This window comes from Cataglyphis hispanica, chromosome 10 (assembly GCF_021464435.1).
Source record: "Cataglyphis hispanica isolate Lineage 1 chromosome 10, ULB_Chis1_1.0, whole genome shotgun sequence".
NCBI lineage: Eukaryota > Metazoa > Arthropoda > Insecta > Hymenoptera > Formicidae > Cataglyphis > Cataglyphis hispanica.
In genome coordinates, this window is record NC_065963.1 from 1,699,079 (window position 1) to 1,725,824 (window position 26,746).

The 26,746-nt window shown below is 28.1% G+C and overlaps 2 protein-coding genes and 1 pseudogene across 2 annotated transcripts; all 3 read right to left on the minus strand.

The window, feature by feature from the left end:
* Positions 1–4,163: 4,163 nt before the first annotated feature.
* LOC126852297 (uncharacterized) lies at positions 4,164–14,476 on the minus strand. The gene is made up of 5 exons (XM_050596960.1): positions 14,297–14,476; positions 13,269–13,494; positions 12,046–12,259; positions 6,659–6,794; positions 4,164–4,383 (listed from the first exon to the last, which is right to left on the minus strand). The coding sequence occupies exons 2-5, from the start codon at positions 13,360–13,362 to the stop codon at positions 4,366–4,368; spliced, it is 462 nt and encodes a 153-aa protein (XP_050452917.1). The 5' UTR covers positions 13,363–13,494; positions 14,297–14,476; the 3' UTR covers positions 4,164–4,365.
* Positions 14,477–16,925: 2,449 nt separating this feature from the next.
* LOC126852296 (uncharacterized) lies at positions 16,926–21,581 on the minus strand. Its single transcript, XM_050596959.1, has 5 exons — positions 21,497–21,581; positions 20,371–20,585; positions 19,169–19,385; positions 18,076–18,211; positions 16,926–17,213 (listed from the first exon to the last, which is right to left on the minus strand). The coding sequence occupies exons 2-5, from the start codon at positions 20,462–20,464 to the stop codon at positions 17,193–17,195; spliced, it is 468 nt and encodes a 155-aa protein (XP_050452916.1). The 5' UTR covers positions 20,465–20,585; positions 21,497–21,581; the 3' UTR covers positions 16,926–17,192.
* Positions 21,582–23,327: 1,746 nt separating this feature from the next.
* Positions 23,328–25,683, minus strand: LOC126852482 (uncharacterized; annotated as a pseudogene).
* Between the last annotated feature and the right edge of the window lie 1,063 nt (positions 25,684–26,746).

Sequence of the window (26,746 nt, forward strand, 5' to 3'; positions counted from 1 at the left end):
TTGAATGAAGTTTGCCATATCAGGCCTAACAGCAGAAATGCGTCAGAAATCAAGTATTGCCTGCCATTAAGATCGTTCTACATTAGTCGCAAGCAGCTAATCGCATGAACGCAAACAGCGCTAACTTCCAATCATATTGAAAGTAGCGCTGCTTGCGTTCATTGCGAACAAGACGGTAGAAACGCAGCAGAAATCGAGCATAGCCTGCTGTCACGATACGTGACGACGAAAAAACAGTAAAGAAAACACACCTGCAAAATGTAATTACTAATATAGATGCAATAAAAATTAAATATTAGCTATTATAAATATTTAATTAAATATATAAATTTAAATATAAATGAATAATTCATAAATTGTATAATTCGTATAAAAATTTAATTCTTATTTTGTTTTAAACAGCTAATTTTCTATTAAACTATTCGGTTTCTAAATTTTCAATTTAATATTCTAAGTCTTTTATTAGAATTTAGAAATTAAGTTGATAAAAATAGATATTATGGCTCTTGCACACAGGACATAGGATGCGGTAACGCTTGTTGCGTCGCCGCATTTTGTATGTAGAAGCTATTACACATTTTTAATCTTATTCTGGCCGCACTTTGCAATCTTTATATTTGTCTGTAACAGAAACTTGAATACGAGATAGATACGAAAGAAATAATATAACTTGATATAACAGATCTTAAAATTGATGTGATTTTGTTATTGTTTTGTGACAACAACCATGCTGTGTTTTTGCTGTGTTTCTGCTGTGTTCTTTTGAGATAGCAAAGCATGCTTAATCTTTGCAGCATTTCTGCCATCATGCGGAGCTTGCAGATGAACTTGATTTCTTACGATATTCTGTCGATGTAGCATGATGTGACATGTTATGTGCTGTATCAATTTTTGCGGTCATGAGTCATGAGACAAACTTGATCATGCTGATCCTGACCGCACAAATTTCATGCACTCCCATACGGCAACTTGAATGCCTCATCATTCAAATTCTATTCATTTGATCACTTTTTTGTAAAGAACTTTTTGGCTTAGAATTTTATGAAGAATCTGTCATTAAAAACTTTTCCGCTAGTTCTGGGACACCTTGTATACATACATACATACATACATATATATATATATATATATATATATATATATATACAGGGTGTCCAGCGTCAATCGCATTACCGATCGTGTGCAGGTAGAGCAGGTAAAACTGAAGAAAAAAGTCCTGTATCACTTTGCTATTTTTGTAATAATTTTCAAGAAAATAATTAAAAAAGATCGATTAATTCGCATGAGATAAGCGCCTAACCTAACCCTGTATATATGTTCACAAAATTTTATATAATTTAAATATTTATTTTATATAATCATTTTAATTTATTAATATATCTTTTATATAATTATTACAATTTTATAAATTATTTATAATAATTAAGTAAAATAACATAAATTAAGTAAAACTAAATGAAGTACACAATGAAATATGAAAGGAAAACAATCGTTTTTATTTGAAATTGTCATTGACATTAATTTATTATTATAAATAATGCTCTCTACTGCTATAGATTGAGTAAACAAAATCGGCAAGAAAAAGTAAATCAAAATATTAAAATCAAAATCAAATTGATATCAAAATGATATCGATATGACATCAAATCGATGTCAAAATGACGTTATTTTAATGTCATTTTGATTTCATGATCTTTTTTGGAAATTACTGTAGTAATTAAAATATTTATAATTTTTATATTTTATAATATATAATTTCTATATTCTATAATATATAATTTCTATATTCTATAATATAACCTTTCTTTTGAGAAGTTATTGCAAAATGGTGCTAAATATCCATCATTTTTAATCAATGTTAAAGCTTATAGTTAATTGGAAAATATGAGATATCTAGTGTATAAAAAAATAAAATAGTTAACATTAGTTAAAAACTCATCATATACTTACTTTCGAAACATTTCATGATAACCAAAATAAACGTTCTATTTCTTTATTTATTTATATAATAACTAATTATACATTTTACAGATTGTGATAGCATTCAAATTTAAGTGCTACAATTTTTTAATATGACAATGAGTCGTATATAACTGTGGATTACTACATCAAAAGTACCAATTAATTAACTAAAAAAAGCTTAGTGATGCTAGTATGTGTGTAATTATATTGTGATTTGTGATTCACTCTCTATCGATTAAAACATAAATAAATATTAATTAATACTCTTATGTTTATCAAAACTAAAGTCATATCAGGAGAATGTATCTATTAATTAATCTAGTAATTAATTATCTTATATTCTATATATTTTGCAATCTATATGTATATTATATTATTTTAATTGGTGTTGCGGTAGAGAAAATGCGTGTGTAGTTTTTTTATTAATTATGTAATTTTTTTAAAACCGCAAATTGCGGCGGCAAATGTGAATAATAAGATGTACACAGAGATTTGTTTTTCTTAATGTTAATACCTAATCTCCTTGCTATTTAGGATTCTCTTAATTTGTATATTTAAAAATTCTAAATACCATTCAATATAGCATCAAAAAATTTTGCCATTTTGCATAAATTCTAAATTACAAATAACAAATTAAAAATAAATGTTTTTATATTACGAGTAATTGGTAAATGGCTAACTTATAATTAATTTCAGTATTAATCTCGCGATATTATTTTTAGTGACTTGCGTTGCAACAGAGGAAATACACATTAATAATATGTCAAGATTCCAAAATTTGTATTTCCTTAAGTAGAATCGTACAATTTATTATACAAAAAACAGTCATCAATAAAAATATAAATAGTGATATAAAATAATACATAAAACGTCGATTTTATATCGCAAAAAGTTACTTATAAGAAATTACACGTTTACTAAATATACAAAAATCATGCACTCGAAATATGTATGAATTGATATATAATGTATATTGATCAATAAAAATATAAAGTATTTACAGTACGTATATTTGTATAAATTACATATTTTTAAATATTTTTTGTTAGATATATTGTCCGATAAAAGCATATAATATTTTATTGTTTTCTGTTACTTATTTATTTATAATTTTATATAATATTATAAATAATAATATATATATATATATATATATATATATATATATATTGTTATTTATATAAATAACTTTAATCATATAATAAATAGTTAAGCTATATATAATATTACTAAGTAGAGAAAACTGACAGATAAAATTTTTATTAAATTCAAATTCAAAACAAAAGTTTGTTTTTACTTTATTGAAAAAATAAAAATTGCTTTATTTTTATTTTTTTCAAATTTTTATATTTTGAGACAAACAAAATTATATAATGATAATATTACAAAAATAATTGTGTAATAAATTAGAAAAAAAGTTTGCATATTATTTGCATTAACTTATTTTTAATTTTTTTTTATTTATTAAAATTACATAAAATATTTTTGATTTATTAAAGTTATATTAGTATACAATTTCGTAGATCTCAAAATTTACAAACGTAAAAACAGAGGTTTTAATATTATATAAGTCAATATGTTTTTAATTCATGAAACTAAGTTATCTAATTTATAATTAAACAAATATAATTTTAATTGATTTTAAGATTAGTAAATTATTTTAAGTAGAATGACACTAATAAACACCTTAATCTTTATTAAAAAAAATTATTAATTAATTTGCATGTAACAATTATAATCTATTATAAATAAATTATAAATTATCAATTTATTAATATCAATTAGTTTTCATGACATTTAATATTTACACATAAAAGACTAAAAATATATACGTATACATAATTGTATGTGGAATTTTTTAATATATTTTAATATATACATATATATAGTATACATATATTTAATATATAATATATTAATATATAATATGTATTATATTAATATATTTTATATATATATATATATATATATATATATATATATATATATGTTTAATATATTTAATAATATATATTTTATAATAAATATATTTTATAATAATTTTTAATAAAAGATATTTTCTTATGGTTTCTTAGTCATAATCGCTAGTAATCAGTTTAAATCAGTTACCTTAATGTAATAAAGTTTTTTTAATTTATAGTTGCGTTAATGGATTTAATATTCTTAAAAGTTAGTTTTGCGTTAAAATTATTCATGTTCGCAGTAGTTTTTCTATTTGTCGTTACATTATATATTTATGTAAAAAGATCCTATCTTAATAATTAATCATGCATTACAACATATGCGATGTCTAAACGATTTGAAGTTGAGAATCAGGCGTCATAATGTATTTTAGAAACTTTATCAATATTACAGTTATGTGCATTATGATAATGCGTTAAATATCAATGTTAACTTTCCAAATTAAACATCTTCTGATAACTGCAAGATTAAAGATATTATTAATATTATTAATATAATAATAACCTGCATATATATATATATATATATATATATATATATATATATATGCACATTATACAATTAATAATGATAAAAATAATAAATGTTTACCATATTTTGCTTACCATAAAGATGAAAAAAGGTATATGATCATATGGAAGATACCGAATCCTAGAATATAGGATCATGTGGAATCCAGAAACGCTTCTTTTTCAAATTATATGTATTTTCATGATAGAGTATGACAAAAAAATTTTATAAAAAAACACGCTGAAAAATCTCTTTTCGTTATTTTTATTCACACTTTACATCAATTAACCCCTTAACCTACAACTACGGGCATAGCCCGTAGTAGGTGATCGGGCCAATCGTAAATATTACGGGCATAGCCCGTAGTAGATGATCGGGCCAAACGTGAATATTACGGGCATAGCCCGTAATAGATGATCGGGCCAAACGCGAATATTACGGGCATAGCCCGTAGTAGATGACCCATAATATTGACGATTGGCCCGATCATCGTACGGAACAAGTCGTGCGAATGTCACGAAGGTTGCGCGAGCTTGTATACGTTTTCGGCCCGAAATGTTCGAGTCGAAGTCGTAGGTTAAGGGGTTAAATAAACTTTATATAAATTAAAAACCTCTAAATTTTTATTTGTAAGAATATCTCAAGGCTTTTGTTAATGTTTTTATTGCTATTTGAAAAGAACTTCTATTGTCACTTTCTATGATAAATTTTAAATACTCTGAGAATTTTTTAACATTTTCTACGAGATTGTCGATAAGACATTGATAACGTTGGAGACAAATGTTTTAAAGAAAAAAATTATTTTAATTTTTTTTTAACGAATGTTTTTGTCAAATTCTACCATAAACTAAATGTGTTTACGATTAAAAAAAAAGTTTATGGTTTATGTTTATATAATTTTTTTTATCTGTATAGTAAGTGAAAAGAATATTTCTCAATTTTGATCTTTATTTCTGAAATATTTTGGAGGAGGTCTCGTTTGTCTACATTCCCGATTGCTTACAGCTTCGTTTGCCTACAATGTTTTGTCGACAGCTTCAATTGCCGACATTCCCGATTGCCTACAGAGCGATTGCCTACAAGCATTATTCTACACATATAAAAATTAAAAATACAAACGTACGTTAATACACATGTCATTATTGTGCACATACACATTGTACACATGACATTATTGTGCACATAATATAAGAAATTTATATTAACGTTTTGTACACATGACGTTATTGCGCACATACACATTGTACACATTTGTATGATGTTGGCCGACGACTAACACTTTTTTTAAATAATTATGTGTGAAATCAATTGTATTACAATGTAAAGCAAGGTCCACCCAGCTTACAAGCGGGGCGGGTGCGGGAGGGGGACTGAAAACCTCGCTTGTATCCCCCCCCGTGTGTGTATGTGTGTGGTGTGTGTGTGCACGTATGCGCGCGCGCGCGTGTTTCCTGTCCATGCATGTAATTTGATATATTTCAAACTTTAAATAATTAATTAAAAATTAATTATAAACTAACAAACATAAATAAATGCACTACAATCATCTACAAATACAATCGATTTCACATCTATTTTTGTAATTTTATAGTACATGTCGGCTAGTTTCATGATCTACAATTAAATAATTAATTAAAAATTAATTATGAACTAACAAACAAAAATAAATCCACTACAATTATCTACAAAGGAAATACAATTGATTTCACACATAATTATTTAAAAAAAGTGTTAGTTGTCAGCTAACATCATACGAGTGTGTATAATATGTATGTGCGCAATAATGTCATATGTACAAAATATTAATATAAATTTCTTATATTATGTGCACAATAATGTCATGTGTACAATGTGTACGTGCACAATAATGTCATGTGTACAATGTGTACGTGCACAAATAATGTCATGTGCACAATAATACATGTGTATAAACGTACGTTTGTATTTTTAATTTTTATATGTGTACAATAATGCTTGTAAGCAATCGCTCTATAGGCAATCGAGAATGTCGGCAATTGAAGCTGTCGGCAAAACGTTGTAGGCAAACGAAGCTGTAGGCAATCGAGAATGTAGGCAAACGGAGCCTCTCCATATTTTGTACATTTATATCGGGGAGGGGGAGATACTTTGATATGTTTGCATAATGTTTATTTTTGTGTCGAAAAAATAAAAATGTGCCAATTTACACAATAGACTTTTAATTTATTGTTCATATTTTACTTACGTATTCTAATGTATCCGCATTGAAGTAAATGTCTTGATAAAGGTTAACTGGATCATTGTTCCTAGCTGACTCATTACGATTAAATAAGCGAATAAACAGATTTACTATGATCAGAGTATATTTCTTGATGAAATATCTGTTACAATCAAAATACGTAAAAAATTTAAAAAGAATGTTTTTAATAATAAAAATATTTTTAACAAATTATTCAAGATTCTTTCAACATAACAATTAGTAATTACTGATTTCAATAAAATAAATAAATAAATAAATATAAAATTTACCATATTATATTTATCTGAATTTTTCCCTTTACGATAAAACAACACAGCATTACATTTAAAAAATAAAAAAAATATTGATTTTAATGTAATATAATATTATATCATATAATAGTTATATTAATTTTAATATAAAAAATAATCTAATATTATAAGTTTAAATCAAAATAACTTTGTCTTATTTTGCATTAATATTTGTATACACACACATCACACATATATACATATATATATATATATATATATATATATATATATATATATATATATATATGTATGTATATATATATTTTGTATACATATACAGGGTGTCCCATAGTAACTGTATCACCTCTCGTGTGCAGATAGAGCAAGTGAAATCAAAAAGAAAAGTTCTTTACTATTTTTTTCTATAACGCTTAATAACGGAGTTATTATGGAGTAAAGTTTGATCAATTATCGCCGATCTTTAGCCAAGCGCACGTCGATGAGCCGCGCTCCTGGTAGTGTGCGAGAGCGTTCACTGTTACAGTGGCGCACCACTATCAGATGCGCGGTTCAATGATGTGCGATCGGCTAAAAGTCGGCGCTGATTGGCCAGACTTTATATATACGTATAGACACAGAAATACATACAATAATTCATTTATTATAATTTTGATAATTTTGTATTAAAAATGTTAATTTGGACTTCCGTTTCCGGTGTCAGGAAGTGTGCTTCGAGGTGGTTGACGTGTGTATCTTGCAGGCTGTAGAGAGTTAAAGTGAGGAGTGGAAGAGGAGTGAATGTGTTGGTATGGAAGCGTAAGTGAGAGAGAGCGTGGAGAGGTGTAGGGTGAAAATGGAGGCAAGGCGTAAGGACGAATATAAGGGTGTAAAAGGAAGTGTGGGGTAAAGCGGGGAGCACACATTTTTGCACAAGCGCATAACTATAAGCATAAGGAAATTGATTGGTTCATTTTCTTATGCATACATTTGTGGACCAATCAATTTCTTTATGTTTATGATTATGCGCTTATGCAAAAGTGTGTGCTCCCCGCTTAAGTATACTCTCAGTGACGGCCACTGAGAGTATAGGTAGCGGAGAGCGTAGAGCGGGTTAGTGGATGGTGACGAGAGTCCGCATAGAGGGCGTGGGAAAACAAGATGGCGCAGTTTGCCATGAAAGATGGAAAGGAAAGGAGAGGTAGTTACAGAAATGTGGAGGAGCTATCAAAAAGAAAAAGGGAGGAGCCGATGTTGGGGAAGGGGGAGGAGGAGTTGTTAAGAAGTAAGAAAAAATCGGGAGTAATAAAAGATGCGGAGTTAGGATGGATAGAGGGAGAAGGGGAGTTACAGCAGTTGATGAAAAGCTGGAAATTAGAAGTCGAGGAGTTAATGAATGAAGTGAGAGGCATGAAGGGGTGGAGGGAAGAAATTAGAAATATGAAAGAGGAGGTTAAGGAGGAAATCAGGGAAAGGGTAGGTGGAGGAGATAGAAAGAAGAAGAGGAATGAAAGAGATGGAAGGAAGAAAGAAAAGAGTAAAAATGGAAGGAGAGGGGAAGGATAGAAAATGGAATGAGGGGGGAAGGGAGGAAGGGAAGGAATGGAAGGAAGAAGAGATGGAATGGAAAGGAAGGAAGGAAAGGAATGGAATGGAGGAGGAGAGGAATGGAAGATGGAGGAAGAGAGTGGAAGTGAGAGGAAGGGAAATGGTAGTGGAAGGAATGGAAGGAGGAAAAGAAGGAAGGTTGGAATAGGAAGAAACTTTGAAAGGTAGGAAGGAAAGAATTGGAAGGATTGGACGTGGAAGGAAAGGAGAATGAGATGGAGTTAGAAGGGATAGAAGGAGGAGAAGAAGGGAAGGAAGGAATGGAATGGAAAATGGAAGAATAGATGAGAAATGGTGGATGAGGAAGAAGGAAGGATGGAATGGAAATGGAAAGGAGGAGAAAGGATGGAGTGGAAATGGAGGAAAGAATGGAAGATGGATTGGAAGGAATGGATGGATGGATGGAGGATGGAATGGAAAGGATGGATGGAAGGAATGGAATGGAGAGGAATGAAAGGAATGGAGGGAATGGAGGAATGGAAGGAATAGAGAAAGGAATGAAGGATAGGAATGGAATGGAGAAGGAAGAGGAGATGGATGAATGGAAGATGGAAGAATGGAATGAATGGATGGAGAGAAGGAAGAAATAGAAGAATGGATGGAGGGAATTGAACGCAAGGAACAGGAGGAGGGAGGAAGGAAGAGGAAAGGGAAGAAGATGGAAGGATAGAAGAATGAAGAAGGAAGGAAGGAAGGAGATGGATAGAAAGGGTGGACAATGGATGAATGGATGAATGGAAGGAGATGGAGTGGAATGGAGAATAGATGGAATGGACAAGGATGGATGGTGGAATGAGATGGAATGGACTGAATCAATGGATGGAAGGAAGAGAGAAGGAGGAAGGAAAGGAGGAAATGGTAAGGAGAGAAGGAAGGAAATGGAAGGAATGAGATGAGGTGGAAAATATGAGGATAAGATAAAGGAGGTGGATGATAGGTGGATGAAGATGAAAGGAAGGGAAGAGAGAGATGGTGGATAGGAAGAGAAGAGAAGAAGATAGAGAAGAGAGAGGTGGAGAGAGGAGAGAATGGAAATATAGAGAAGGAAGAAGGAAAAGAAGGAAAGAGGGAAATGGAATGAAGGAAGGGGAAGATGGAATAGGAAAGAAGGAGGATGGAATGGAATGAAGAATGGAGTGGATGGAATGGATGGAGGGATGGAGATGGAATGGAATGGATGGAAGGAAAGACAGAAAGATAATAAAGCGGCAGGGATGGATGGAATTCTGGCGGAGGTGTGGAAGTACGGAGGGGAGAACTTGGAGGATTGGGTGTGGAGAATATGTAATAGGGTTTGGAAGGGAGAAGGATTGATAGATGAGTGGAATGAGGGGATGATTGTGCCGATATTAAAGAAGGGGGAGGGGGAGAGGGTAGAAGAGTATAGGGGGGTTTCGCTAACATCGATGCTTTATAAGGTGTACGCTTCGGTGCTGGCAAGTAGATTAAGCGATGAGGTGGAGAAAAAGGGATTGGTGCCGCAGAATCAGATGGGATTCAGGAAGGGGTTAGGGACAATGGATAACATATTTGCACTAAATTATTTAGTGAACAGGCAGTTGGGTAAGAAGAAAGGAAAATTAGTGGCGTTCTTTATAGATCTGAAAGCAGCGTTTGATTTGGTAGATAGGAGGAAATTGGTGGAAACGTTGAGAGAGAGGAAAGTGAGGGAAGGGTTGGTTAGAAGGAGTGAGGATGTCTTGAGGGAAAAACAGGGTGAGGAGGGGGGAGCCGGGCAGCAGGGTTTTGGACAGGAAGGGGAGTAAGGTAGGACTGTCCATTGAGTCCTCATTTATTCAATTTGGTGATGGCGGATATGGAGAAAGTAATGAGTAGAGGAGGATGGGGAGGAATTAAATTAGAGGAGAAGAGGATTTACACCTTGGCATACGCGGATGATGTGGTGTTGATTGCGGAGGAAGAGGATGGAATGAGGAGCATGATCGAAAGGTTAGAAAAATATCTGGAAAAGAAGGGGTTGGAATTAAATGTGGGAAAATCGAAAATTTTAAGGTTCAGGAAAGGAGGGGGGTGGAAAGAAATGTAAGTTGGAGATGGAAAGGGAAGGTGATAGAGGAGATAAAGAATGGATGGATGGTATAATGCAGAAGAATGGAGGACAAAAGCACAGATAAGAGTAGGTAAGGAAGATACGAAGGAGCAGTGGGGAATTGGCAAAAGGAAATTTAAGAATAATTGGGGAAGAAGATTATGGCTCTTCGATAAACTGGTGTAGACAGTGGTGGGGTATGGAGTGGAAATTTGGGGTTGGAGAGAGAGGAAAGAGCTGGAGAGACTGCAGGAAAGGTACTTAAGATGGGTGTTAGGATTAGAATGGGGGACGCCAGGCTATATGGTAAGGGAGGAATTACAGAGGGAGAAGTTAAGAGGTAGCTGGGAGAAGTGTGGAGATGGAGAAATGGAGGAAGGAAGAAGGAGTGGATTAGTGAGGAGAAGGAAGGAATGAGTGGAAGAAGAGAAGATGTGGAAGAAGGAGGATGGAGGTGGAAGGAGGACTTGGAAGAAAAGGACATAGAGATGGATGAAAAGGAAAGATGGGAAAGGATAGAAGGATCAAGGTACAATAGGAGCTACGGAAAAATCAAGGGGAATGGGATTCCTGAATATCTAAAGTGTGACTGGGAGGAAAGTAGATGGCAAAGGATGGCAAGATACAGGTTGGGAAACGGAATGAGGGGGAACTGGTACTGGAAAAATGAAAAGAGCAAAAAATGTAGATTATGTGGAAGGGAGGAGGAAACATGGGAGCATGTGTGGGAAGATGTGTGAACTGGGGTGGAGGAAGGGTGGTGAGATAAAGAAAAGGAAGGGGTGGAGGGATGGAAGAGACATGGATGAGAATGGACAGAAGAGAATGGATGGAGGATAGAAGAGGAGACGGATAGAGGAGAGAGAGAGAGAGAGAGAGAGAGAGAGAGAAAATGATGGGATGTGGAATGAAGGTGGAAAGAGGAAATGGATATGAGCCGGAAGCGAAGATCCCAAATTAGAGTAGGGCAGGTAGAGATGTGTGTATGTGTGTAGATAGGTTAAAAATAGATAGAGATTAAGTTAAGTTAGAAATAAGATAGTTGTAAGTTAGAGTTAAGATAGATGTACAATTGTAAGAGATTGTAATCTTAAGGGGAATCAATAAAGCAAATCTAAATCTAAATCTATTAAAAATGTTAATTTTATGTCAATTAATAATATTAAATTTATGATATTTTTTTCTAATTCTAATATTTTATTATTTTTACAATTATTATTATTAATATTTTTTTTTGTAGTAATAAAATTAATAAATGGAAATATTAAATGCAGTAAAGTTATTTTTAAATTTGTTTTATATTTTAGGTTTCATTTAATTAAAGCATTAGTTTAATTAAAGCATCAATTTACTACATAATTTTTTTTTTTTGGGGGGGGAAGGTTATGCACATATATATAAGTTAATTAATTGTATAAAAAGTATAAAAATATAAGCAATAATATTGAAAGTATTTAATATTAAATATATAATATAAAATTTACCTGCATATAATCAAGAATACAACAAAAATTACTGCAAATGTAGATACCACAGCTTTTATGGTAATATGATCCCATTTCCAATATTTAAAATAACGTGGTAGCAGTATTTGTTTTACATTATTCAAATTATATATCGATTTATTATATATCAAGTTATTTGCTGTATTGAGTTTAGTATCTTCATCATTTGAAGGTTCTTTATATATTGCAGAAACTAAAAATAATTAATTTTTATTAATAAACTATTTCATAAATGGGTAACTATTGGGATTTGTCAAATGGGCGGGGCTTAAGTAACATGGTGCTTCTTAGGGTCAATATCATCTTTTGCAGTGTCAATATCACGTATGCTTTTGCGTGTAAAGTAACAACTTTTATAGTCAAATAAAATGCTAACCATAAGTGCAATTTGTGATTAATAAATATTATTCGCGTATTTATGCCTTATGGCCGTATTGCGAGCGTGATACTGCATCCTAAGAATAATATTTTTTTCTGCCACCAGAGGCCTGCATTTGATAGGTCCCAATTGTTAGCAAGGCATGGTTCGTTTTCTCGTCTCACAAAATTATATTAAAAATTTAATAATATTATTATATTAAAATAAAAGTTTATTATTGATAAATTAATCTTTTTATACAAATTAATTTTAATAATTTAGAAGTTAAGTTAAAGTATACTACTTCTATATATATAAGAACTTTTCTTCTTCATTTAAACCATTCTACTTGCAGACAAAAAGTGATGCAGTTATTAACAGATATACCCTATATATATACATACATATATATATATATATATATATATATATATATATATATATATATATATGTATACATAAGAAGATCGCGATAATAAAAGTACAGATATTGTGATTATACGTGATCTACATGCATAATTTCGAAGTCAGGAGTATGCATTATTACATGAGGGATAGGAGTAGTGGAAGTGTTGTTGTCTTTAATTTACTGACAGATTGGCAAGCAAATGAAATGACTCATTTGATTAAAAATTTTACAAGTTAATTATTACAAGTTTCAAGATGTACGCAGCTATTAGATTTTTGCAAGCAAAAGTCATGAATCAGAACAGAATTCATTGTTAGATGAGTGACACAACAATCATTAAGTTCCACCTTTCAAGCATGCTTTTTGATTATAAATATAAATTTAAACGCTAAATAATTCAAATTTATAGTATTGTTATATGAATTATTTCTTTACCTGATATGCATGTGGTAAAAACAAAAATGGCTATGTAAAAATATGACGAATAGAATATTCGCCTTACGATTTCTTTTATCCTAATAAAATGCATCGTATATTTGTGCGATCATAGATTTTAGCGCTTTTCTTTTTAGACTTTAAACAAATTCAAGATTGTAATGCTTTTTATTCAATCTTTTCTTTTCTACTTTTGTTATCAATATCACGATGTTGTGTGAACAATCTGCAAAAAAAGAGATATTTATTTTGCATATCAAAATTTTGTAGAGTGTAATTGTATGATAGTACAGATTTTAAGCAAAAAAAGTAAACTTTTTAATATGCAATTGTTGAATTGAGAAACACTGACAACTCAAGAAAAATAATAAGAAGAATATGATATATATAAGAACGTAAAAAAAATAGTAATCATGAAGAACAAAATAGTAATCATGAAGAACAAGAGAATATGTAGTTCAAAATAATAATATATACCAACATTAAAAAAAAATTATGTAAGATAGTTCTTATTAAAAGAATAATGTGTCTTCTATGTATGTGTAAAAATTTAAAATATTTAAAAATTAATAATAAAGAGTTCTTTTATTAAGTATGTGCAAAGAATATGATGTTTATATTTGTTATTGATGCTTTATAAAGACATGAAAAATGTTTTTAATGTTCCATTATTTGTTTTCGACGAAGTCAGAAATTTTCTTAAGAATTTCTGGTGTATAAATCAATACTTTAAAAATAGTAATTTTTTTCCAAACAATCAATGTTACATATATGAAAACTTTAAATTAATATGACAAATCAAGATAATAATTATTCCTTGCTAGGACAATCAATTTTCTTCTTAAATTTGATATACATATTCAATAATTTATTAACACGTAATAAAGATAGTAATATATAATTGTAGTAACAAAATATTGAGCTTTCCATACTTAATATATAACAGTTAATATATAAAAGACGCGTGATCAATATTTAGAACTTCATGTATAAATTCAACAGTACACAAAATCATAATAATGTCATACCGGTTATTTTAGTTTATCAAAACCTGGAACATATGCTAGAATAATAGCATTAACTCGACACTGAAAAAAGGCTCGATACAACAATGAAATAAAATATTATAAAATACTAATAACTGTTTTTATGATTTTAATTTTATGATTTTACTAGATAGTGTAATTCAAGTCGTGATTTCATTATGATTAGAGGATACCGCGACAATGACAAACGTAACTTCTGAAAAATATTAATAAGGTATTCTCTTTTGTGTAGATCCTTATTTGATCTATTTGTTTTGCTCATATTGGCTGTCAATGTCGCACAAAAATATTTATTTATAACGCTCCTGCATCATTATATATCTTTTCGATGAAAATCTAGACATCATGTTGAAATTTTCTGTCTCTCTTTCCATTTGCAAATTTTTTTTTAATGGACATTTTTGTTCAGCTGCAGTTTAATCGCGAACATTTTATATAGACATTTATATAAAAAAAAACACATTTTTGGATTTCTTTACATATTTTCTAATATTAAATGTAGATTAATACCTTTTTATATTTAAATCAAGTTTTTGTTTTTTAGATTGTGTTCTTTGTTGTATGAAAATTTCAACATTTCTTCAATAATTATAAATTTTGTTTTACTTAAAACGCCGATGTTGGATAATGTTGGATAAAAAATATTATTTTGTGCAAAAAATTGCAAACTTATATAAAATTTCTCTTTTCCACATGTATTATGTTTTTAACATTTAAATGAATATTTTAAAAATTAGACTCTTTATCGATTAAAACATAAACAAAGTATTAATTAATACTTTTATGTTTATCAAAACTAAAGTCATATCAGGAGAATGTATCTATTAATTAATCTAGTAATTAATTATCTTATATTCTATATATTTTGCAATCTATATGTATATTATATTATTTTAATTGGTGTTGCGGTAGAGAAAATGCGTGTGTAGTTTTTTTATTAATTATGTGATTTTTTTTAAACGGCAAATTGCGGCGGCGAATGTGAATAATAAGATTTACACAGAGATTTCTTTTTCTTAAAGTTAATACCTATTCTCCTTGCTATTTAGGACTCTTTTAATTTGTATATTTAAAAATTCTAAATACCATTCAATATAGTATCAAAAAATTTTGCCATTTTCCATAAATTCTAAATTACAAACAACAAATTAAAAATAAATGTTTTTATATTACGAGTAATTGGTAAACTTATAATTAATTTCAATATTAATCTTGCGGTGTAAGTTTTAGTGACATGCGTTGCAACAGAGGAAATACACATTAATAATATGTCAAGATTCCAAAATTTGTATTTCCTTAAGTAGAATCGTACAATTTATTATACAAAAACAGTCGTCAATAAAAATATAAATAGTGATATAAAATAATACATAATCAAACGTCGATTTTATGTCGCAAAAAGTTACTTATAAGAGATTACATATTTACTAAATATAGGAAAATCTTACATTCGAAATATGTATGAATTGATATATAATGTATATTGATCAATAAAAATATAAAGTATTTACAATGCAATATTTGTACAAATCATATATTTTTAAATACATTTTGCTAGATATATTGTCCGATAAAAGCATATAATATTTTATTTTCTTTTGTTACTTATTTACTTATAATTTTATATAATATTATAAATAACAATATATATATATATATATATATATATATATATATATATATAATTTAATAAATTTTATAAATTATAACAATTTTTCTTAATAATAACTTGTTAATTACTAGTAAATAGCTTTATAATTGTTACGCTTATTAATTATATAATAAATAGTTAAGTTATATATAATAATACTAAGTAGAGAAAACTGGCAAATAAATTTTTATTAAATTTAAATTTAAAACAAAAGTTTGTTTTTTCTTTATTAGAAAAATAATAATTACTTTTTATTTTTCCAAATTTTTACATTTTGAGACAAACAAAATTATATAATGATAATATTACAAAAATAATTGTGTAATAAATTAGAAAAAAAAGTTTGCATATTATTTGCATTAACTTATTTTTACTTATTTTGATTTATTAAATTTACACAAAATATTTTTGATTAAAAGTTATACAATTTCGTAGATCTCAAAATTTACAAACGTAAAAAAAAGGTCTTAATAAAATAAGTCGATTTGTTTTCAATTCTTGAAACTAACTTATCTATTTAGAATTAAACAAAGATAATTTTTTAATTGCTTTTAAGATTAGTAAATTATTTAAGTAAAATGACGCTAATAAACACCTTTATATTTAATTATATTTAAATTTAATTATATTTAAAAAACACTTTAACTATATTTTAAAAAAATATTAAATAATTTGCATGTAACAATTATAATCTATTATTAGTTATTAATTTGTTAATATTATTTAGTCTTCATGATATTTACGTAATATATATACTTAAAAGAATAAAAATATATACATATGCATATATGTATATAGAATTTTAATATATTTTAATAATATTTAATAATATAAATTTAATAATAAATATTTTATAATAATTTTTAATGAAAAATATTTTTTTATAGATTCTTTATAATCGCAGAAAGTAAATCAGTTATCTTAATGTAATACAATTTTTTTAATTTATAGTTGCGTTAATGGATTTAAATTTCTTTAAAAGTTAGGTTTGCGTTAAAATTATTTATGCAGTAGTAGTTTTTCTATTTGTCGTTACATTATATGTTTATTTAAAAAGTTTATTTAAAAAGTATCTTAATAATTAATTATGTATTACAACATATGCGATGTTTAAACGATTTGAAGATGAGAATCAGGCGTCATAACGTTTTAATTTTAGAGGCCTTATCAATATTACAGTTATGTGCATTATGGTAATGCGCTAAATATCAATGTTAATTTTCCGAATTAAACTTCATCCTGTGATGACTGCAAGATTAAAGATATTAATATTATTAATATAATAGAAAGATATTAATATTATTAATATAATAGAAAGATATTAATATTATTAATATAATAATAACTTGCATATATATATCTATATACACACATATATACAATTAATAACGATAAAAAGGTAATAAATGTTCACCATATTTTGCTTACCATAAAGCTGAAAATATCATATGATCATATGCAAGATATCAAATCCTAGAATATAAAATTATATGGAATTCAGAAACGTTTTTTTTTTAATTATATGTATTTTCATGATATAACAAAAAAATTTTATAAAATATATCGCTGAAAATAGTCTCCTTTTCTTATTCTTATTTATACACTTTACATCAATTTTATATAAATTATAAACTTTTAGATTTTTATAGAATATCTCAAGGTTTTTATTAATGTTTTTATTGCTATTTGAAAAGAACTTCTATCGCTTTCTATAATAAATTTTAAATACTCTGGGAATTTTTCAACATTTTCGATGAGATCGTTGATAAGACATTGATAACGTTGGAGACAAATGTTTAAAAAAAAATTATTTTAATTTTTTTTTAATGAATGTTCTTGTCAAATTCTACCGTAAACTAAATGTGTTTACGATTAAAAAAAAAAAACGTTTATGGTTTATGTTTATATAATTTTTTTTATCTGTATGGTAAGTGAAAAAAATATTTCTCAATTTTGGCCTTTATTTCTGAAATATTTTGCATATTTATATCATTGGCTGGGGGGGGGAGGGGGTACACTTTGATATGTTTGTATAATGCTTATTTTATGCAAAAATAAATACGTACCATATTGCAATAGACATTTAATTTATTGTTCATATTTTACTTACGTGTTCTAATGTATCAGCATTTAGGTAAATGTCTTGATAAAGACTAGCTGGGTTATTGTTCCTAGCTGATTCATTACGATTGAATAAGCGAATGAACAAATTTATTATGGTTGGAGTATATTTTTTGATGAAACATCTGTCACAATCAAAATATGTAAAAAATTTAAAAAGAATGTTTTTAACAATAAAAATATTTCTAACAAATTAATCAAGATTCTTTCAACAAGTTAGAAATTATTGATTAAAATAAAATAAATATACCATAAAATTTACCATATTATATATATTTATCTGAATTTTTCCCTTTTACCATAAAACAACACAGCTTTACATTTAAAAAATAAAAAAAAGAAATGTTGATTTTAATATATAATAATTATATTAATTTTAATATCAAAAATATTTTATCATAGATAAAAGTATCATGTTTAATATGAAATTATCAGAATTATAATAAATTAATTTTGTATGTATTTCTGTGCCTATACGTATATGTATGCTGTATAATCTGTATATGTGTATATATATATATATATATATATATATATATATATATATATATATGTACATTTACACATTATACGGCATATATACGTATAGGCACAGAAATACATACAATAATTCATTTATTATAATTTTGATACTTTCATATTAAACATGATATTTTTATGTAATTAATAATATTAAATTTATGATATTTTTGTTTCTTAATATTTTATCTTAATATTAATCTTAGTCTAATTTATCATAGTATAATTTATCTATCTTATAGTAATCTTAATATTTTATTATTTTTACAATTATTATTAATAATTTTTTTTGTAGTAATAAAATTAATAAATGGAAATATCAAATGTGGTAAAAAACTAATCTTTTTTTATAATTTGTTTTATATTTTAGGTTTTATTTAGTTAAAGCATTAGTTTAATTAAAGCATCAGTTTATTACTTAATTTATTTTCGTAAAATAGGTTATGCACATATATATATATATATATATATATATATATATATATATAAATTAATTGTAAGTATAAAAATATAAGCAATAATATTGGAAGTATTTAATATTAAATATATAATTTAAAATTTACCTGCATAAAATCAAGAATGTCACCAAAAAAATTATTGCAAATGTAGATATCACAGCTTTTATGGCAATATGATCCCATTCCGAATGTTTAGAATAACGTGGTAGCAGTATTTGTTTCACATCATCCAAATTATATATTGATTTATTATATATCAAGTTATTTGTTGTATTGAGTTTAGTATCTTCATCATTTGAAGGTGCTTTATATATTACAGAAACTAAAAACAATTAATTTTTATTAATAAACTATTTCATAAATGGGTAACTATTGGAAAATTTGTCAAATGGGCGGGGCTTAAGTAACATGGTGCTTCTTAGGGTCAATATCATCTTTTGCAGTGTCAATATCACGTATGCTTTTGCGTATAAAGTAACAACTTTTATAGTCAAATAAAATGCTAACCATAAGTGCAATTTGTGATTAATAAATATTATTCGCGTATTTATGCCTTATGGCCGTATTGCGAGCGTGATACTGCATCCTAAGAATAATAATTTTTTCTGCCACCAGAGGCCTGCATTTGATAGGTCCCAATTGTTAGCAAGGCATGGTTTGTTTTCTCGTCTCACAAAATTATATTAAAAATTTAATAATATTATTATAATAAAATAAAAGTTTATTATTGATAAATTAATCTTTTTATACAAATTAATTTTAATAATTTAGAAGTTAAGTATACTACTCCTATATATATAAGAACTTTTCTTCTTCATTTAAACCATTCTACTTGCAGACAAAAAGTGATGCAGTTATTAACAGATATACCCTATATATATATACATATATATATATATATATATATATATATATATATATATATATGTATACATAAGAAGATCGCGATAATAAAAGTACAGATATTGTGATTATACGTGATCTACATGCATAATTTCGAAGTCAGGAGTATGCATTATTACATGAGGGATAGGAGTAGTGGAAGTGTTGTTGTCTTTAATTTACTGACAGATTGGCAAGCAAATGAAATGGCTCACTTAATTAAAAATTTATTACAAGTTTCAAGATGCACGCAGCTATCAGATTTTTGCAAGCAGTAGTCATGAATCAGAACAGGATTCATTGTCAGGTGAGTGACACAACAATCATTAAGTTCCACCTTTCAAGCATGCTTTTTGATTATAAACATAAATTTAAGCGCTAAATAATTCAAATTTATAGTATTGTTATATGAATTATTTCTTTACCTGATATGCATGTGATAAAAACAAAAATAGCTATGTAGAAATGTGACGAATAGAATATTCGCCTTACGATTTTCTTTATCCTAGTAAAAAGCATTGTAGATATTTGTTTAGCGTTTTTCTTTTTAGACTTCAAACAGATTCAAGATTGTAATGCTTTTTATTCAATGTTTTCTATTCTATTTTTGTTATCAATATCACGATGTTGTGTGAACGATCTGCAAAAAAAAGATATTTATTTTGTATATCAAAATTTTGTACAGTGTAATTGTATGACAGTACAGATTTTAAGCAAAAAAAGTAAACTTTTTAATATACAATTGTTGAATTGAGAGACACTTATGACAGCGCAAGAAAAGTAATAAGAAGAATATGATATATACAAGAACGTAAAAGAAACTGTAATTGTGAAGAACAAAAGAATATTTAGTTCAAAATAATAATATAGACATTTAAAAAAAATTATGATTAAGATAATTGTTGTTAAAAGAATAATGTATTTATATGTATGTATGTGTAAAAATTTAAAATATTTAAAAATTAATAATATAAGGTTTTTTATTAAAAAGTATGATGTTTATATTTGTTATCGATGCTTTATAAGGCCATGAAAAATGGTTATAATGTTCCATTATTTGTTTTTGACGAAGTCAGAATTTTTCTCATGAATTTCTCGCGCATAAATCAATACTTTAAAAATAGTAATCTTTTCCAAACAATCAATATTATATATATGAAAACTTTAAATTAATATGACAAATCAAGATAATAATTATTCCTTGCTAGGACAATCGATTTTCTTCTTAAATTTGATATACATGTTCAATAATTTATTAACACGTAATAAAGAGAGTAATATATAATTGTAATAACAAAATAACCTTTCATATTTAATATGTCAGTTAATATATAAAAGACGAGTGTCTTGGTCAATATTTAGAACTTCAAGGGTACGAATTCAACGGTACACAAAATCACAATGACACACTGGTTATTGTATTCTATCAAAACTTAGAACATATACTAGAATTTTAGCATAAACTCGATATTAGAAAAAGATTTGATACATGAAATAAAATATAATAAAATACTAATAACTGTTTTTATGATATTCATTTTATGATTTTACCTGATAGTGTGATTCAAGTCGTTATTTCGTGTCACTGTGATTAGAGAATACTGACAATGATAAACGTGTATGACTTCTGAAAAATATAAATAAGATACTCTCTATTATGTAAATCCTTACTTGATCTATTCGTTTTATTCTTATTGGCTGTCAATGTCGCATGAAATTATTTATATTTAGATGCTCCTGCATCATTATATATCTTTTCGGTGCAAATCTAGGCATCATGTTAAAATTTTCTATCTTTCTTTCTGCAAAAATACATTTTATTTCCTTTATGTATTTGTAATATTAATTATATTAATAATTTTTAACATTTTTTAACAAGTATATATATTTTTAGATTGTGTTCTTTATAGAATAAGTATTTAAATATTTTTTTCAATAAATTTCTTATAAATTTTGTTTTGCACTTAAAACGCTGAGTGATATTAAGTAAATTAATAAACATACATTTTATATTCTATATATTTTACAATCTATAATTTATATTATTTTAATTTGTATAACTAGAAGAAATCTGTGTGTAGTTTTTATATCAACTTTGCAAATTGCGACAGCAGTAAAGATTTATATAAATATATAAATAAGATTTATTTTTTTTTAAATATTAATATCTAATTTTAACGTTACTTAGAACTCTCTTAATTTGTACATATAAAAATTGTAAATGTTCATTCAATATACTTAAATAGTTTAAAAAAATTCTGCCATTTTATATAAATTCTAAATTACAAGCAACAGATTAAAAACCAATGTTTTTATATTACAATTAATTGATAAATGAATTATTCTTTATAGCTAATCGATAATTAATTCCTTGGTATTGTTTTCGCTGACATACGATAGGAAACATACATTAATATGTCAAGATTCTAAAATTTGTATTTTCTTAAATAAAATCATGAAATTTACTACATAAAAAGAGTCATCAATAAAAATACATACAACAATGTTAATGTAATATAAATAAATGTCAATTTTAACATAAAATATTATTTATAAAAAATTATCTTTATTGGTATTTTCTATAATAAATCTTGCAATCCAAATGTGTTTAAATTGATATATATGTATTTATAACGTTTTGTTATATAAACCATACATACAATACATTAAATTATAATACGCATTTATTTTTGCAAACTATTCATTTTTAAATATTATCAACATTGTTAAATATATAGCCGATATAAAAGAATGTCATATTTTCGCTATCTGTATTCTGATAGTTAAATAAAATATTAAACATTTTTATATAAAATGTTGAAATCACAATTGTTTTAAGTTATAAGATCGTTTATCTGTGATTTATTTGTTTATATAATAGTTTAATTTATAGCATAGCTGATAATAATTATCAGCAATCTGCTGATAATTATTTATTAATTATTGAAAAACATTTTTATATGATAGTCTGTCCATTTAATAAAAAATTATGTATATATATGTGCGTGTGCGTGTGCGTGTGCGTGTGCGTGTGCGTGTGCGCGTGCGCGCGTGTGTGTGTGTGTGTGTGTGTATAATGCTTCAAGTTTCTAGTTTCAGAATCTTTTAGTTGAATTCAATTTTTCTTATTTGTTACAAAATTACGTTATAAAAAAGCGACGTCCGTCAATTGATCAAATTTTTCAAAAGTTTGTACTCTTTGACAATTATATTTTAATTTATAAGAATTATAATATAATCCGCGGCTATGTATAAATTGCATATATACATATACAAAATTAAAGACATTATTAATATTATTAATATAATAACAGTTTATTAATATATATACGTATATGATAAATAAAGATAAAAAAATAAATATACGTGGTGAGTCAAAAGATTTTAGATACATCTTAATAACTTTAAAATGGATAAAAACACAGTTTAAATTTTGAGGGATTTTATGGGCTCATAAAAGCTATGTTTTGATCAAGCTAGCGCCTTTTCCCAACTCCCATAAAACAAAGGAATGAGTGGTTCAAAAATCTTAAATTGTACGTCTGGGTTATATGTATATTACAATGCAGATAGAAAATATTGCAAAGAGGCGGGATTTAGGAAATTAAGGTCAAAGGAAGTAGTACGTAATGATCGGACTTCACGTGATTCTATGAAGGATCAACAGCAGCAGCGGCGAGGCAACGAGCATTAACAGGCTCGATTTTGCGCATGCCGAGAAATAATCCCTTTTGTGCTTGAGGGACAATGGGACCGCCATCGTTCTGCATTTATCGATACGTCTATTTTCTTCGGTTCAATCAGATTCTCGTCATGGTTTACCATGTCCGCTACGTTGCCCACTTGCTGAAATCGGTGCGTCGTCTCTTGCGGTTGCATCGTTTTTGTCACTGCGATCGTCGTGATAGGCGATGGTGCAGTGATCGGCATTATGCTATAATTGCTTAGAAAGTAAACGGATCCAAATTCCAGCATGATATCAAACAGGGTTTCCTCCTATTGAGCTAATCATGCGCGACATCATCGCGTCATCTTCATAGATCAATGTCATGGTATATGGCACTTTCTTATCCGTATAATTGATTCTCAATGTTTACGTTCACATCCGTGCCGGGCACGCTATAACAGAAGCATCAGATTTTTTTTTTTGATTTGATTTAATTTGCTGGATCAATAAATAATGTTATTTTACGAGAAACTTGTCAATTAATAGAAGCTAGGATATAATTCTCAAAGTTGATACTTAAATGTCTATAAAATTAGTCATCCAATTATAAAATACATATGTATTTCGGATTGTTGTCTGTAAAGGAGAATCCAATGTTAGAAATGTTAGATAGTCTCGATTCCTGACACACAAATTCAATACTTCAATGTTTTGCCATTAAAACGACAACGGTTTTTTTTGCCGTAAACACTTCTCTTGAGACTCTCTTGACTCACTCTTCGAGATGTTTTCATCGATCCTTATTATTATCGAGACCTTATTATTAAGATACTTCACACGGAGATTTTTCGCAATTTCGCGGAAAATTCATCTTGTTCACGTAGATGATGGTACTGAAATTCTCGATCAAACTGGGCATGCCGATGTAGTAGATATTGCGATTTCTTATTCTTGAGGACCATGCGCTGGCTTACCAGCATTTTATCGATGTAGACCGTGCCCAAGAGAGACGGTAGATACTTATTCTAATGGATCCACGTAATCCCGTGGACTCCCGTCTCCAGTTCTCCGTCAGCAGTTCGTACTTCTTGTACAACGGCACGATGTCATATATCGTCACTGTGCAGACTCTTTCTTTGTTCTTCTGCGTGCCGGCCACCCAGATGCTGTTGTGCACGGCACGATCATCTCCTTGACTTCGATTTCTCCGCTTGGCTTTGGATTGATAGAAGTTGCATCTGTGTGAGAATATCATTATTATTTTTCTCAAATATCTCATTTCTGATTGACTACATCGACGAGATATAATCGAGATATCCTCGAGATATAAAGCAAGATTCAGACATTAATGTCACGTAAAAAATAATAATTGGTATTAATTCGGATAATCTAATTCTACAAATATATTTGTAACATTTTCGTTTCGACACTAATAGCAATATTATGACATTTATATAGCTGACACGCATCTGATATATTCTAAAAGCCACTGATGATTATCTCCTTGGATTCGTTTGGATACTGCGTCGGCAATCACTTGAATCTGCTGATTGTTGAACACTTGAACTTCGATTGTATGTCGACGCTATAATTGTTCGCGATAATTGTTGGTAAGTGACGTAACCGAGCAATCCCAGGACAAAGTGACAGTTCTTTCACTGAAGTATCTGCGATATGTGAACGTTAAATATTAAATATTAAATCATAAAATATTAAACCGCCATTAATTAAGATCAACAAATCAATAACATATGATATAGAAGTTCTTTTATGCAACGATGTTCTTTAATCCTCTTGCAATTCGAATTAATAAAGCGACGAATAAGACAATACTGAAAAAATAGCTTGTCTTTATTCTAACATTATCAATCTAGTTTCTGATATAACTGGAAATTTTTTTGACGATATTCTAAAAACGTTTAATAATTTAATAATTATAATTTCGCATTGCTTTGGAGAATGATTTTCATATAGGATCGCAAAAAGTTAAATATTGCTTTTTCTCTTTCTCTCTCTTTGTCTTACTTTTTTCTGGTTTTTCCACTTTTTTCCCACAGGTGACTGCCGACATGCAAAAAATGCGCGCGATTTTCCGGTAATTACGCAACAGATCGCACTTCTCTCTATCTGATTGCATATTACAATCGCGCCGATAAAAAATTTAAAAAAAATACTGACGCATAGAAAGGCATAGTTTGGAATGTAATGCAATGAGAGGAACTTCCTAGCCGCCATCTCTCGGATTTTATGACATTTCTGCTTACTATGTCAAGCGTCTTTAACGCCGGAAATCTTTCGCTTTTCTTACGAGTATAACTGGTTCGCGACTCAGTTTTGCTCTTGGTCTCGTATTTTTGCTTCGATTAAAATCAGGTAAAAAATAAACGAAAAGAAAACTCCGCGAATTTACGAGAAACGTATAAGAAACGTATGAGAAAAAAATCTTCAATTTCTTAAAATTTCTTCCTGAGAGCAAATTTGATACATATTTTCGAGAATAAAAAAAAACAAGAAAAAAACCGTAACGTTCATCTAACTTTTTCTATTTTTTCCCAATAATTCTAAACAGACAGAAGCAAGCTTGAAGAAGTTTGAAATTAATTTTGATGAATATTTCTATTAAAAGTGATTATATTTAAGTAATGACGAGTAAAGATCTCGTTGGCGAAAATACTGCGAATCCAAAATCATCCGATTTGATGCCGTGAACAGTGACAAGTCAAAGATAGCGTTAAAACGTATCAACTGTGCCTGCTGTGTCTAATAAGGATATCACGTGCATAAGTGTTTGTTCGACGTGTAATAATCGGGTAATGAAGTTCACGGATCGAGAAACGGTAATTTGAGAGACGCAGTTTCTCGTCTCGCACGTTTTTTGACGGACCCATCTTTTTTTTTGTTCCAAAAGCTCATTCTATCGAATTTGACTAACAATAAAGTATATATATATATATATTGGCTTCAAGTAACCGTAACGATTCCCTTGTCATATTTATTTACACGATTATTTTATATTGTTCGATTTTTTAGGCATCGTATTTTGGCATGAAAGAACTCTTCTTTGGGAAAGATTTCAAAAGATCCTGCTGTAGAATAATTGATGAATGATATTACGGAAGTAATTCCGCATGAAA